General features: G+C 40.4%; 1 protein-coding gene across 4 annotated transcripts in view; it reads left to right on the top strand.

The window, feature by feature from the left end:
* PTPN3 (protein tyrosine phosphatase non-receptor type 3) overlaps window positions 1-17137 on the top strand; it is a 366738-nt gene that overhangs the window by 122163 nt on the left and 227438 nt on the right. For all 4 annotated transcript variants that reach the window (XM_073630792.1, XM_073630794.1, XM_073630793.1 and 1 more), the window contains exon 3: window positions 12804-12911. In XM_073630792.1, coding sequence (XP_073486893.1) covers window positions 12804-12911 — 108 coding nt within the window. The remainder of the gene's footprint in view (window positions 1-12803; window positions 12912-17137) is intronic.

Genomic DNA, 17137 nt, shown 5'->3' with positions numbered 1-17137 from the left:
GGAGGTGGTGAGCTGGCTTACTAAACCATCCTCCTCATCCTCTATCACACAAACTGAGATTAGTGTGCAGTTCACCGCAGCTGCCAGAGCGGCTTATTCTGTCTCCTTGTTCACAGATACTTCTGTAATAGCCCCAGCATCATGCATTGATGAGACAGCCGATGTATTTAAACACAGAATCAGCCACTTGCTTCTTGATACACAGGCATTACTTTATTCTGATGTTGGTTATGAGGTAGAGGAAGGGCGTAACATGAGCCTACAGAGAGGGGACAACGCTGGTAAACAACAAATTGGTAATCGTGTTCCCCCAGCTGCAGCATATTGCCAAGTTGGCTCCAATGATGATGAGGATGGAGGGGATGATGATGATGAGGTCACTGATGTGACTTGGTTGCCGGATGGAACAGAGGAGGAAAGTGAGTGGGAGGCACAACCCCAATGAGGCAAGGATGTCCTCCAGATGCAGCCATGATGGAAGAGTAGAGAGCAGCCAACAAATTGGTAATCGTGTTCCCCCAGCTGCAGCATATTGCCAAGTTGGCTCCAATGATGATGAGGATGGAGGGGATGATGATGATGAGCTCACTGATGCGACTTGGGTGCCGGTTGGAACAGAGGAGGAAAGTGAGTGGGAGGCACAACCCCAATGAGGCAGGATGTCCTCCAGAGGCAGCCATGATGGAAGAGTAGAGAGCAGCCACCCTATTCTCTCAGATTGTGGAGCTGTTATCTCCCGGCCCACTTCCCACAGTTCAGCTATGTGGGCCTTTTTTACATTACATGATTTGTACATTAATATATGGAGTTGTGCAGGCTAAACATGTATTGTTTTGCATTCTTTAAACAAGCCTGATGCTGGCCTTCTCTCTTCATCAATAGGAAATATCTGTGAAAATGCAGTCAAGAAGATTTCCGAGACTCTGACTCCTGCCAAATAGCAAGGCCCCAGGACCAGATGGTCTTCCCTTTGAATACTATAAGTCTTTTTTGCCCACCCTACTCCCACATATGAGTCATATATGTCTGTTTAACGCTTTTTTGGGTAGGGACGACATCCCGAGGGACATGCAGACTTCACATTTGATGCTCATACCCAAGCCTGATAAAGACCTCACACTGTGTGAAAATTACAGACCTATAGCTCTGTTAAATTCAGATTTATTTATTTATTTTTTTTACGAAACTGCTATCCCTTAGCTTAAACTTAGTCCTTCCCTCCTTGATCCATAAAGATCAGGTGGGCTTTGTCCCAGGATGTCAGGCGGGAGATAACACCAGGAGAGTCCTCAATTTAATAGACATCATTAATAGACAAAATACTGAAGCGCTGCTCCTCAGTCTAGATGCTGAGAAGGCCTTCGATAGGCTCAGCTGGCCTTTGTTTTCAACTCTTGAATAGCTGGGCTTCCGGGTGCTGTTCCTCAGGGCGAAAAAAAAAAGAAAATACAGTCAAAAGTGTCATCTTATTGAGCTTTGCAGAAGTAGATTTGCTGATGTGGTTATTTCCATATTTAGCTGTAATAGGCCAGTTGGGGCAATATTCTTTTTGCGCAATCTCATGTCTATGGGTACCTTCAGTAGTAATATTAGTAGAGGTATAGCTGGCTTAGAATTTTGTGGTAGAATGTTTTTCTTGGCAACATGTCACCTAGTGAAAGTGGCACAGGTGGAAATATGACATCCATAGTTTGTCAAATTAACTCCCTGTATTATGGCGCTAATAAGTGGCATAAAATTTTTTCCTGCAGTGACACATATGCAAAAATGCTAATTTTGAAGTTCTGCTATTTGAGAATACTAGTGAGGTTGGCCCAGGAATAGATATATTGATATATCTATTATACTGTGTGTGTGTATGTGTGTGTGTGTGTGTGTGTGTGTGTGTGTGTGTATGTATATATATATATATATATATATATATATATATATATATATATATATATATATATATATATATAGCATTTTGTCAGTGCCCTAAAAATCAGTGTAAACAATGTGCTGACAGCCTTGCTGGTTATCGCACTCCTTTCCTCATACAGACACAACTCGTGAGGAATAGACTTTCAGTAACCAGCAAGTCTGTTCACATGTGATCAGCTGTGTTTGGACACAGCTGAAAACATGTTAAAGGGTCGCTGTGATTGGCTCTTTACCCTGATCTGTGATCATCTGTGTCCGAAGAACACAGCAGTCACAAAGTTCACCCGATGCGTGGCCCAGGGGACGCGTGCGATGCACAGCCCAGGAGACGGGGTTCTGAGAGGACATCTATGGGCGCCCTCCCAAAACTATAGTACCAAGCTGTAACCATCTTTTGGCTATAGCGCGGTACTAAAGTGGTTAAGCTACAAAGGCAGTGTATGGGAGTGTATACATGCTGTGGCTGGAACGCTTTGCTCTGCATTTGTGACAAAAATTATCCGCCTGCTCACGTTTGGCAAGCAGTACTGCCCACTGAACACAATCCATTCAAGCAAACGGCCACACTGCAATTACCCCACAACTGCATACAGTGCATGGGGGTGCAGTTAAATCAGGTAGTGGTTAGGTGAGGAGGTGACCTATCACCTCACCTACTGTGAAATGCCTTTGAAAAGGTGTTTGTCTTTACTTTACATAGAGCCGGGATTCTTTTCACATTTATTTTTTTGTTTTCTCATCACCTCTTCTGCCAGAAGTAGTGTAAGTAGTGACAGGCTTCATATGGGTGGTAGGTAACAGTGGCAAGTGACATGCTGCATCTAGGTGGCAGGTGACAGTGGCAAGTGACATGCTGCATCTGGGTGGCAGGTGACAGTGGCAAGTGACATGCTACATCTGGGTGGCAGGTGACAGTGGCAAGTGACATGCTACATTTGGTGGCAGGTGATAGTGATGTACAGAATATAGGCACCTGATATCTGCTATCCGCCTAAAAGACAGCCTATAAATCGGTATCGGCCCTGAAAAAACGATATTGGTCAACCCCTACTTTATAGATACCTTTTAAAAACACTAAACTACAGTGCATACTGTAGATGTTGACCAGCTGCTGAGAAAGAATGGGATTTCTGCTTGAAATGCATTTTCATTAGGTAAAAGTTATGTGTTTTACTGCAGGGAAATGGAAAAATTTGAAATTCATAAATATTCAGGCTTCGTTCACACCTTTGTGGCGCCTCAAAACAAAATGCTTTAATGTGCATTGTTATGGAAGCCCATTCATTGGAATATGCTATGCAGTGCACTAAAATCCACCAAAAAGGTATATGTATCTTTTTTTAAAAGACAATGCACCGCAATGCATTACTGTGTATTGTGTTTTGGTAAGAATTAGTGGCACCACGGCACACAATGTGCACATTGCGGTGCGTTTCCCGGAAACCATTTTAAAACTGTATTTGAAAGTATTTGGCCTTTGTTCATTACGTGGCCATTAGCCTGAATCTGTTAGGAATCATTGTTTTTTTTTTTCTTTTTATAAAGTGGGATTTTTAAAAGGCTGTTTTGGTAACATGCTATTTAGAGGAATAATGTTTAATGACAAATTGCTTGTTAATGGAGTGTTAGATCGATCACTTGATCTCTATTGATCTGTCTTTGTAGGCTTTGGATATTGTTTGTATTGCAATCCTTTACAGGGTTTACACAGAGTGAATTAAAATCACATAACATAAATTGTTATTGTTTGAATACATTTTATTAAATATTAATTTGTTTAATGGCGTGTTGTGCATGGTGTAAGCGTGCATTATTAAATGGAACAAATATTCGAATATGCCATTGCAATTGTATGTTCTGTTAGTGCGGAGGTGCGTGGGCTTTTGTAAAGCTCTAACTTTGTAGTCTGACTATGACTAATCATTTGAAAAGAGTATAGACTGAACTAATAGAACATTTTACACCAGTGTAAAGGTGTATTTACGAAAGCAATGATGCACCAACCTTATGTTTATGTGGGCTGTAATTACTTATCCATGTAATTAGGAAAAGGAACTTAAATGTAAATCTGAAGTACAAAAATAACGTGCATTATTAGAGCATCGGTTGGCAAGAAACATTAATCGCTTTTTTGTTATTTTAAAACTACATCTAAAACCAGCTTCACTGTGGCAAAAACTCACTACATACTTTTCTGCAGCTTCTCCATTGAAGTCTATTAAACCAAACAAGCAAAAAAAAAAAGAACCGTTTTGCGTTGAAAAAAGTCCATGACCTTTTCCAAATACAAAATACCTTTTCCAAATGTGGAGGTGTTCCATAGGAAACCATGTTAAATGAACTGTAGTGCGTTTCTGCAAAAAGCACCAAAAAACGCATAAGACGTTTAGTAGTAGCAGAATGCTTTTTTTTGTATCACCTGTCATTAGGGATGAGCTTCGCGTTCGAGTCGAACTCATGTTCGACAGTTCGCCGTACAGCGAACAATTTGGGGTGTTCGCGGCAAATTTAAATGCCGCGGAACACCCTTTAAAAGTCTATGGGAGAAATCAAAAGTGCTAATTTTAAAGGCTTATATGCAAGTTATTGTCATAAAAAGTGTTTGGGGACCTGGGTCCTGCCCCAGGGGACATGGATCATTGCAAAAAAAAAGTTTTAAAAATGGCCGTTTTTTTGGGAGCAGTGATTTTAATGCTTAAAGTGAAACAATAAAAGTGTAATATCCCTTTAAATTTCGTACCTGGGGGGTGTCTATAGTATGCCTGTAAAGGGGCGCATGTTTCCCGTGTTTAGAACAGTCTGACAGCAAAATGACATTTCAAAGGAAAAAAGTCATTTAAAACTACTCGCGGCTATTAATGAAATGCCGGTCCGACAATACACATAAAAGTTCATTGATAAAAACGGCATGGGAATTCCCCACAGGGGAACCCCAAACCAAAATTAAAAAAAAAAAAAAATGACGTGGGGGTCCCCCTAAATTCCATACCAGGCCCTTCAGGTCATTTTTTTTTTTTTTTTTAATTTTGGTTCGGGGTTCCCTGGTGGGAATTCCCATGCCGTTATTATCAATGAACTTTTATGTGTATTGTCGGACCGGCAATTCATTAATAGCCACGAGTAGTTTTAAATGACTTTTTTTCCTTTGAAATGTCATTTTGCTGTCAGACTCAGACTGTACTAAAAACAGGAAACATGCGCCCCTTTACAGGCATACTATAGACACTCCCCAGGTACGAAATTTAAAGGGATATTACACATTTATTGTTTTTTTGATTATTCATGTTCGTGTCCAATAGACTTTAACGGTGTTCGCGCGTTCGAACGAATTTTTTGCCCGTTCGTAAGTTCTGGTGCGAACTGAACAGGGGGGTGTTTGGCTCATCCCTGCCTGTCATATTGGGGTTAAAAAAACTAAAATTAGCCCTTTATAGTACAAAAAGAGCATATAATCGCTATCTAAGGGGTTAATTTATAATGTGAAACAGTGAAAGTAATAATATATATTACTTATATCATATATAATGATAAATACACCCAGAAGAAGCGAATATGGGCATTATAACTAGGAGTCAGACATGAAGCTATATGAAGCGTGGAAGGGAGATTAAATCTTTTATATTAAAGTAGTACTAAAAGCTGAGACTTCTTTTTTCATGGATATGATCATTTTCAATGTAATGCACAATACTGATATAAGTTTACTTTAAATATATTTGCACTGCCTTCTATTACCTCCAGTCTATCAGCCTCCACCCTCTCTGGGTTCAGATGCTGATCTTCCCTGCACAGTCTTAAAGAATCTAAAAGTAATTTTTTTTTTTTTAAACAACAAACATGTTATACTTACCTGCTCAGTGTAATGGTTTTAGAGCAGCCATGGTTTTCCTATTCTAGGGTCCCCCACCGACGCTTCTGGCTCCTTCTGCCTTCAGAGTGCCCCAATAGCAAGCTGCAAAGTATAGTAAAGATTGCCCCCTATAGCAAGGTAAAGAAACTTCTACCTTTTAGAACCCTCACTTCCTCACTTTTTTGCCCAGGATTACATGTCCCATGAGGCATTACTCCTCACTCATTCACATTGACAAGTTCTCAGGCACTTACTGACCTGTATGGATGGTGTACTGAGCTGTATGTGTGCTGCACTGTGTCTTATGACATGCATGAATGATGTACTGAGTTGTGTGTGTGCCTCACTGTATTTCCTGATATGTCAACAAATAATGCATTCTGTATGCAGTCCAACTAATCGGCTGACCGATTTAATCGATTATGAAAATAGTTGTCAACTATTTTCATAATCGATTAGTTGTTTCAGCCCTACCTGTCTGTATGCTGAACTACAATTGGTTAAATTACTATTCACCAACCTACCCACCAGTGTGTGTTTCCTCAGAGAATTTACTGCTGCTATGAGCCACAGCAGCCCCACATTTGGCTGCTCCTGTTGGCAACCCAGAGCTACTCTTAAGGCTACATGTGCAAGGACAGTTTGGCCAATCTGGTAAATCCTGGTCATGTCCCTGAACGCAAATGGCCCAAACTCAATTACCAATCTGTACGCGGTCCAGTTGCCACATTTTTCAGCCGCTCATAGATTTTGACAGGCTGATGATAGTGGGGACTAACGATGCACCAGTGCCTATTGGACACCCAAAAATGCCAGGATTTGACGCTGATGGGTGGAACACAGGGGCTGCTACAGAATGCAGTTATTTCAAGATAACTTTGATTACCGGTGATTACGTCACCCTGGCATTCAGGTCTTCTCTCAGCAACATCACATAGATGCTTAACTCTGCTTACACAAATGCAAATATTGGATACTCACTAAATACCTGTGTAATCCAAACTCTGAACATGCTGTATGTTTTGGTTTGCTGTGCATTAACCCTTTTCATGTTTGTCGATTAAGCGTGTGCCTTCACCCTCTGCTCACCTGTGCCAAGTTTGACCATCTTATATAAGGCATCTTCTTTCCTTCAGAGATTGCTGGTACATTGCATTAATGTAAATGATATCGTGAAATTCAACCCTGCATTTGTGTGGCCTGTGTGTGTTTGGGTCTGGCCCTCCTGATTCTGATTCTGTTTCCCCATTCTGACTTGCTTAATTTACCCTTTGATCCAAACAAAAGATTCAATTAGAATGAGGTCCTAGACAGAGCTTCAGGGCTTTATGTCATTTATCTGGAACCACACATTTTTACTACCAGGGATTCTACAGTGTGCTGCCAGTTCTTTCTTTTTCTTTTTGAAAAGTGATTGAATGTTCTTATTTAGACTAATATTCTTTGGCCCTGGTCTGTCTGCCCTTACCGGGCTTTTGGATTATGCTTTGGTCTCTCAATTCATTACTTTGCATGGCTGACATATCTGAATGTTTTCTTCCTCTGGCTTTAGTACAGCTACAGCATCTTGTACATTTTATGTACCCCTAGTGTTTAAAGAATGCTGAGTGTAGAGTATTATTTTAAAAGATAAGACATATTAAAGCCCAGCTGCAGGCACCTTCAAGTAATTGTAAAGTCTCGTTTAAAAAAAAAAAAACAATTACTATACTTGCCTCCTCTGTGCAGTTGGATTTGCACAGAGCAGCCCAGATCCTCCTTTTCTCAGATCCTCCTTTGCTGCTACTGGCCCCTCCCTCCTGACGAGTGCCCCCATAGCCCTGCAGCTTACTATGGGGGCACCCAAGCCGAACTGCAGCTTTGTGTGTCCATTCAGACACACGGCTACAGTTCCGCCCCACCCCCTCTCTCCCCTGATTGGATAACTGACTTTGATTGACAGCCGCGGGAGCTAGTGGTGTCATGGCTGTGCCTCAGCCAATCAGAGGGAGAGTCCCGGACGGCCAAGGGAATGGTGGACATTGCTGGAGAGAGCTGGGGCTCAGGGTAAGTGTAGGGGGTGCTAGGGAGGCTACACACACACACACACACACACACACACATAAAATGCATTAAGATAAAAAACCTTCTTCCTTTACATCCCCTTTCATTTTTTTTAGACCTTTCATATTGTTAATATTACAGGTACTTCTATCGTGCTGTCAATTTATGCAGTACTTTTAATATATATTGTACATTCACATCAGTTTCTGCCCTCAAGGAGCTGCAGTCTAAAGTCCCTAACCCACCTTCATACATACAAATGCTAGGGCCAATTTAGACAGAAGCCAATTAACTTACCAGCATGTCTTTGGAGTGTCGGAGGAAATCGAAGCACACAGAAGAGACCCATGTAGGCACAGGGAGAACATGAAAACTCAGTTTCAGGTATTGTCATGGTTGGGATTCGAACAGACGACCCTAGTGCTGCTAGGCGGAAGTGCTAACCACATTACACTCTGTATAATTATTTACCACCAGGATATTCACACATCTGACACAGATAAGGTCTCCTGCACACTGGCTATTTATTCCTGGTGTAGCAAACAAACAGATGGCCTTGTAGGTTATGGATCTAGGATTACGCTCCTTGTCTCATTCTATTAGTGAGTTTAGTGGGTTTAGATTTGAGAAATATTAATATGTTGTTCATCTAGCTTTTATATTAACATTCTTGTTTTGTGCATTTTTTTTTATGCTGAAAAAACAATACTATGATGGCCCAAATAAACACCAGCTAAGCTGATGTTTTGACAAGTGTTTTCTCCTGTCTTGCCGTTTACCTTTATTTTCATAAATTTTGACAGTGCTTTCAGCTTTTGGTTTATGTAAACCACCTGTCATTTGGTCAACAAATACAATAATACTGAATAATTCATTTTCTTTCTGAAGTAGTTATAATTGTCACTTTTTCTTACAGTATACCTACCTGTTATATCAGTAAACACACATAGAATATTTTGTAGACTAATAGAGGTATAATATAATCTATTTTCCATTTCTTATGCTTTTTTAAGTTTGAATCAAATCTGTATGAAATGTTAAGAATGTAAAATGGCCGCAATATGTTAATGTGTGATAGTCATGCTGGCTTTCATTGCATTTACATTTTTATGGCACTTTTAAAAAATCATAGTGGCTGCAGACTGCAGTAGAAATTTCAAGACAGATTTTTTTTTTAAATTCCAATTTAGAATAGCGTGGGGGAATTTAGAACTTCTGTGAGGTTTTATTGCTGTCCTGGTGACCACAGTCACTAGGACAGAAAGTGAGTGGAAACCTAACATTTTCACCAGAAAGCCTATCTTTAAATCTTTAAACTGTAAAAGGTGCGGTTTCGCTTTGATTTGCGGAGATTTCCACTTATTTCTTCCCTGTCTCCTGAATAAGAAATGAATGGAAATCTCACCTATAGGGACAGGAACAGCCATAAAACCCAAATACATGTTCTGACCCTTTTCCATTCTGTCCAGAACTAGCAAAAAGAAGTTTTGGCTGGCGTTCTTCTTTAGTAACATTGACTGGAATGGTAATTGTAGTTACACTGAATTCTAAAATGGCTTATGTTGCATTTATGCATGTTATTTTAGCAAAAGTGGAGTTTTAGATTAAAGGATCACTTTAAAAAATAAAATTAAAATAAATGCATATTATTTTGCAGGTAAAAAAAAAAGTGCATTTATTTATTTTTTGATGCAGGAGCCTATAAATCAGTGCACCAGTGATCAGCAGATCGCTGGTGCCATGCAGGTCTCCTGCAGATCTGTCAATGTATCAGCTTGCTCATATCTCGTACGAGCAAACCTATGCATTCTGACAAAAAGACTCCATGAACTACCATAGCGATCACAGCGCCCTGGTAGTTCATTGAAAACCCAAGACCTTGTAGTTTTCCATTCACGGAGGACTGTGAATGAGTGATGTGGCCGGGTAGGCAGAGCCCCACACAACCGTGTTTTTTTTTTTTTTAAATTGAGGCAGCAGACACGGGGAGAAGATCCCCGGTCTGCTGTCACATCGGGGGAGGGGGTGCACTGCATTCAGAACACATATATACACAGTGGGTATAGAAAAGAATCACCCCCCCCCCCACCCCCTTAACATAATCACATTTTGTTGCTTTGCAGCCCGAAATGAAGACAGCCACAGTTTTTGTTTTATCCAGCTGTATTTACTAGTGCAACTTATAACATCTAAGTGAAGAATAGTACACCAACATGTCAGGAAAAAAATAGGTTTTCAAAGAGTTGTCTTACTGTCTATAGTGCATGTGCAATTTAAAGCTTGACATATTTGATATCCATTTACTCAACGCAGTCATCTTTTATATTTAAAAAAAAAAAACAAGATTGATTGTTTTCCCCTAAATTATTTGATTGGATTAATATTTGTGCAAATATCATGTGACATGTAACTACTATTATTTTAGTCTACAGGTCCTCTGCTTTCAGAAAATATATAATGTTTTGCAATTTATAATAATTGCTAAGCAAAAAATAAACATTTTAATTTCTGTGGTAAAAATAAAGATCTTTAAATGCAATGTCAACCTTTGCTGAAACAGAATACCTACCTATGGATAGTACGCTTTCAAATGGACCCTATTGGCACAATGTTATGGCATTACACTGAAGGATTTTCATCATCTCTGAGCCTTTGCATAAAAATAGATAATGAGAAAAGACTGTAGCTTTCCTTTGTTATATGTTCCTTTAATTTGTATTGCCTTAAAGCAGTAGTAAACTGCACCCCCCCCCCCCCAAAAAAAAAAAAAAAAAAGAGTACCTGCAGGTAATGCCATAATGTGCAAAATGCATCGCATACTAGGACATAATGTGACTTGCCTTAAAATGAAGCTCTCCAGTCGCGAGCTGTCACCACTGACAGGGCTTCCATCTTCACCCGGTCTCCTTACGAGTTACCTGGTTCAGGCCGTTTGAATTGCTGAACCGTGATGACCTCTGTATGGGCTTTCTGTTAGACAGCTGGAAGATTTGTAAATTGACTATGGTCGCTCTGATTAGCATGCTCATATTTGATTAAGAACTATAATGCTGTCTGCCACAGTGGAAGATTGGATTTATAGTTTCTTCATTCACAGATCTCTGTGAACAAATCATGCAGCTCTGTGCAACAGGGGAGAGGAACCCCCACCCACTGTCACAGGGAAAGGTACTGAAGGGGTGAGGGGAATATCTGCTGGAACATATTACATGTTACACTCTAAATACAGGTGTAACATAACAAAAGGTGAATTTACCATCTGTGTTAATCTAGCAACCATAGCTATATATGCTCACTCATATATGCTCACTGTCAGGCTGGGTTCACACTAGTGCAAATTACATGTGGGTTTCCCCGCATCCAATTCACATGACAGGAGTTTGTGCCCATATTCACATATTTCTTGGGAGGTTGCAGTCCTGTGCGTCTTCTGGTCCTTTTCAGGAGCGAATTCAGGCAAAAATTTTGCCCTGATTTGTCCCTGAAATGGAGAACAGGGACGCACGGGATCCGGCAGCAGTGTGAATCCAGCCTCAGACTTTTCTGATAAAGGCGATGGGTTGCTCCTGGAAATAAATCTCCTGTTCTAATGACTGCCATTGGCTTTTATGTTTTTAGAATTGTTCAGAGCAGCATTTCTCAACCTTTTTTCAGTCTTTAAAAGTATGTAAAATTATGGGGCACCCCAGTCTAAAATGTACAAAAACATTAATACGACTTACATATAGAAAAACATGAGCCTGGTATAATGCACACAACCAATTTGATAAAATTAACATCACATAGAAAGGTTCCTCCATCACATCAAAGGTCACCCATTACGTCAAAGTCCCCCTATACATAACAGCCCCCATCACGTTTGAGTCACCCGTATGTATGAATCTCCCCATCACCACAGAGTCCTCCCATCACAGGGCTTCCCAAACACACAGTTATACAGTACCCTCTTCACATCGGAGCCCTACGTTGTGGCTCCAGTAGTGCAGCATAGGGCAGGAAGTGTAGGAAGGGAAAATCTACTGAATGCTGGGGAAAGCCCTGCCTTCTGCCAGCACTGGATCAGTCATGCGGTGCCATAGTGTTGGTGAGCCGGCCGCCATTACCAAAACAATGAATGATGCTATGTGTCCTGGCCCTAGAGCATAATTGTTTGTTCTGGTACTGGCGGCTGGCTCGCCCACCCCATGGCAACTCATGATGCTGATGGATGGCAAACTGGGTCCAGTGCTCATGGCATCCCCACATAACTCAGAGGGCACTCCAGGGTTGCCATTAGGTTAAAAAACACTGGTTCAGAGCGCAGTATGCATCCCTCCAAAACTGGCTGATGGCAGTGAAAATGCAGTGACTCATTAAAAATGACAGATGCGTTCTAAGGTCGAGGGTGACATTGCAAATTCTTCACCTGCATTGCTGTAGGTTCCAGCCTTTGTGTGCTTTATCTATCAACACTCTTTTCCACAGTATAACCTCCTTTCTGCCATCATTTACAATGTGTGTAGAACCGTTTAAAGCAAGGGTACATTTGGACAAATCCAGACACAGTGGTGACACGATGCACAATTGCTGCTTGCCCCTGTGTAATATACAAATTATTATATTTTACAAGGTTGCGTTTACTAAGCGAATCTTTAATTGATAAAAATTGAAGTTACAAAAGAATATTTTTTTAATTAAAAAAAAAAAATCTGCATTTATTTTCCTGGACTGTGCAGTTAACTAAAACTACTCTGAATTTCCAAACATAGTAGACTTTCTACATTTATGCCAAAAATAGGAAGGAATTCACACATCTATTTTAAAAGTGAAAGTATGAACATTTCAGAAGTCTGTTATACTTTATGTCACCGGTATTTATTAGCCAGGATAGTCTCACACGAACACTGACATATATTTACTCAGTCTATAGAGTCTTTTGCAACACTTTGGTGAGTGGGTGTTTTTTTTATAATCATAAAAACTAACAGACTTTTTTTCTGTATTCCAGAAACAAGACACGGGTCAAGCATTGCTGGACATGGTTTTCAATCACTTAAGTTTAAAAGAGAGGGAATATTTTGGCTTACAGCACAATGAAGATTCTTTAGATTCACACGTGAGTGTGTTCAAATAAAAATGTTTATTTATTTTTTTGTGTATGTTCAGATAAGGTAATTGTGCTTAAGGATCGTTTTTTGAAACCTTCTATGGAATTTGTCAGCAACCAAACTAAAAAGAATTACTGTTTATAAAAAAAATCTTTTTATTACAAAATTATTTAAAAATACATAACCTTGTTTAAAAACCACACAGGGCTATGTTCTGGCCTAAAAAAACATTATACAAATGAAGTTGCTACTTTTCCAATATTTCATATCTGTTGTAGGATCTTGCTATTCAGCAGATAGCTTCCTTTTAGATCATACATCCAAAGCATTTCTAGATTTATCAATTAATCTCTTCCTCAGGATAATCAGATGCCTCTCTGAAATATCAAAGAAAGCTTGCAATAAATTCTATGCAATATCATCAAAATTGATTCAAAACAATTACATCACAATATACTTACAAGCATAGCGAGATTACCACTTCTCATAATGTCTGCTTTTATGAACTTCCACTTGGTTGTGAACAGGGGTGATCTCATGCAAGTATCATAAGCAATGCTGTATCCTGGCCTAGGCCAACAAGGCCCAGGCCTAGGGCAGCACTTTGCAGGGGGGCAGCAAAAAATTTGCCCCCCCCCCCGCATAAAAAAAAACAGCCTCCTTCTGGCTTCCACATGAAGAGTCCCCACTGGTTTACGCTACACTTTTAGTGTACTTTTTTCGCTCATGGTTTTTGCAACCTGAGTTGTGTTAGGTTTTTCTCTATAGGAACATCTTTATGCCAGTTACTCCTGTTTTATTTAGCAAAATGTATTGCAATTAAACATACACAGGTTAAAGATCTTTCAGTCTGTGTGTATTTTGGGGTTATTTTTGGCCTGATTGAGTCCTAATTCTTTGACTATGAAACCGGTTTGTAAATTTTACATGACCACCATCAAATTGAAAAACATTAGTTGGGCAGGTCCCCATCCCCAGTATTCCTCCTGGGATAAGTGGCACCGACAGCCAAGAGCGGTACCTGTGTGGTCAGATCACCATTGTATGTCCAATAATACACAAATGTGGATTTAGACCAACCCTATCTGCTGGCCCAATGTTATGTAACTTAGGGGTATTTTAACAGGTGAATATGAGCACTTCCAACACAACAAAGTGCATTTGTTATCACTTAGCACTGGCATTTGTTCTGACATCAGTTTGAGATGTTTCAGTGATCATTCAGAATCCACCGACAGGTGCACTTGACCTTCTTCTGACCTGCATTTACCTGTGCTTCATGCAAAGTTTTCCTTCCAGTAGACTGGAGGGTGAGCTTTGGGAGGAAAAGGTGGGGCCTAGGGCAACACAAAACCTATAAACACCACTGATCGTAAGTCTTTCATGTCATGGAAAGGGGCTTATCATAAATTAACCCTAAGTGAAAAATCTCTCAAAGAGTGGATCCCATTGATGTAAAATGCAAAAACAGCAGCAACCTAAAAAAAAAAAAGGGAACGCCGCTGACACTGTAAGGGCATCTTGCCCAAATACCATCAGGTGCAAAATGGCCCTACAGTGTCGGCGGTGTTCCCCATCTAAAAATGGCATTTCCGGCAAGACCGCCGGAAATTATGTCATCGGTAAGGCGAGCATGCGCTGTAACAGGGAAATGCGGGGAATCAGCAGGGAACGCCATTGGAGTTCACCAAAGAGGAGGAAGGAACTCCAATGAGCGCCAATGTACCCAGATTAGGGGGAATAATTAAACAATTAAGAGGTAAAAATAAAATGGGATAGAGTGCCCAAAATGGACACAACCATCTGAGATGTGCTAGAGAATAGACGTATACAGCTTTGGCTGAAGTGAACAGCAGTCAAAAGGGGCTCCGTAAGTACTTGTCTTTAATGTATGCAAATATTTTTTCAATTTTTTTTTTCCTTGGGTTGCTGCTGTTTTTGCACTTTTCATCAATGGGATCCACTCGTAGAGAGTTTTTTTCACTTGGGGTTCATTTATGCTAAGCCCCTTTCCATGACATGGGAGACTTATGCTCCTTGCATGAGATCACCCCTGTTCACAAGCAGGTGGAGGTTGATAAAAGCAGACATTATGAGAAATGGTAATATATCTCGCAAGCTTGCAAGCTTTCTTTGATATTTCAGAGAGGCATCTGATTATCCATGAGGAAGAGATTAATTAATAAATCTTGAAATGCATTGGATTTATGATGCCCAAGCAAGCTATCTGCTGAATATCAAAATCCTACAAAAGATGTAATATTGGAAAAGTATTAACTTAAAGCGGGGTTCCACCCAAATTTTGAACAATATCTGTATGTATTCTCTTCCTTGCCTAGATGCTGACATGCCGTTTAAAAAAATTTAAATCGCCGTAATTACCTTTTATTTTTCTATTCTTCTTTGCACTTCCTGGTTCTCCTCCCGTGGGAGTAGGCGTGTTTCTAGCCTCTCCCAGACTCCTGGGAGCTAGTCTCAGGCTTCTCTGGATGCCACTGAGCATGTGCGGGAACGAGCGGTGAATGCTGGGAGCACAGCATTCACCACATCCAGGAAATAAATGCTTGTGGGCTTCAAATGCCCACAATGAAGATGGAAACCGCCTGCAGTGAATAATATAAGTTATTCTTTCCGACGAAATCTGACACAGGCGGACATATTACACACAATATGTGAGTATGTAATGCTGAGAAGAAAAGTTTGTGAATGAACTAAAAAAAAAAAAAACGATAGATAGGTGGACCCCCGCTTTAATTTGTATACATCTGTGTAATGTTTTTTCGGCCAGAACGTGGCTCTGTGTGTTTTTTAAACAAGGTTATGTATTTTTTAAATAATTCTGTAATAAACTTTTTTTTATAAGCCATAATTCTTTTTGTTTTGGTTGCTGACAAAATCTCATAGTGGGGGTTTCAAAAAACAAAACTATGAGAATGAGATGGTGGCAACCTTTTCCCTGAACAGAGTGAACAAACACTAAAAGAGTATGATCCAGAACCCCATCGGGGGGGGGGGGGGGGGGGTCCTGCTATTAGCTGCAAGTGGGCAGCTAATGGGAGGCTGCCGGCTCTTTCTGTTAATCACGCCCTCTTGCATTTGATCGCTCTAGCAGCGGTCACATGTGAATGGGCACCATTAGCTGCCAGAGCCAGCAACCTCCCATTGCTTTCAATTCTGTTTCCTAATCGCAGGAACCCTCTCTTGGGTTCTTGCAGCTAATCGCTAACAGGGTGCATCTGCAATTGTTAATGAGTGATATATAGTCATTTTTTTAGTTTGTTTTGGGTAGAGTAGGAAAGGGTTAAAACTTAAGCAAGTTTCATTTTATTTAGTTGTCTGTGTCCTATTGTCTGCGTTCTTCCATTCCTGTCATGGATGCGCAACATAGTGTTAATCTCTAAAAAGTAAATGGAATTCCCTTGAATTTTGACCCTGGAACAGATATCCCTATCAGTTACCTTGTATTTCTTTTAACAACTGTATGGTTTTGGATTTCCCATCTCTCTCTTACTAACAGTGGTCACCAGGACAAATAAAATAAAACACAAACAACATAAAAAAAATCTGACAGGGCTTTTAATCTTTCCCTATTCTATTCAAATTAACCTCCCTGGCGGTATTCCCGAGTGTGGCTCGGGGTTAAAATTCAGTACCATTAGCGGTAACCCCGAGCCACACTCGGGATCGCATTGCAGGATCCTGGGGCGGCTTTACTTACCTTGTCCCCGGGATCCTGCGATGTCACCCGCAGTGTCCGAGGGCTCCGTCCTCCTCCGAAGCCTCTCCATGCCAGGCTCCGTTCCCTGCGAGCGGCGCGACGCACGGGGGCGGAGCCTGGCGGCAAATTAAAAAAAATGTCAAAATCATAACACATACAGTACTGTAATCTTACAGATTACAGTACTGTATGAAATGATTTCACATCCCTTTTTGTCCCCAGTGCTCTGGCCCATGCCCTGCATGCAGTTTTACATGATATACACTGTTCTTTCTGCCTGGAAACTGGAGATTGTCCATAGCAACCAAAAAGTGTCCCTTTACGTCAAAAGTGGCTTTAGACCAGCTAGAAAACAGCGATAGTAAATTAGAACACTTGCAGAATTGAGCGATAGTGAATTGTGGGGAAATTTATTTTATTACTATTTTTTTATTTTTTTTAATTATTTATTTTTATTTATTATATTATAATTTATGTTTTTGTGTTTCAAACTTTATCATACCCGGGATATCTACT

The sequence above is a fragment of the Aquarana catesbeiana genome, linkage group LG05 (assembly GCF_042186555.1).
Source record: "Aquarana catesbeiana isolate 2022-GZ linkage group LG05, ASM4218655v1, whole genome shotgun sequence".
NCBI lineage: Eukaryota > Metazoa > Chordata > Amphibia > Anura > Ranidae > Aquarana > Aquarana catesbeiana.
The sequence above is the reverse complement of the archived record's forward strand: the minus strand, read 5'-3'. Positions and strand labels throughout refer to the sequence as shown.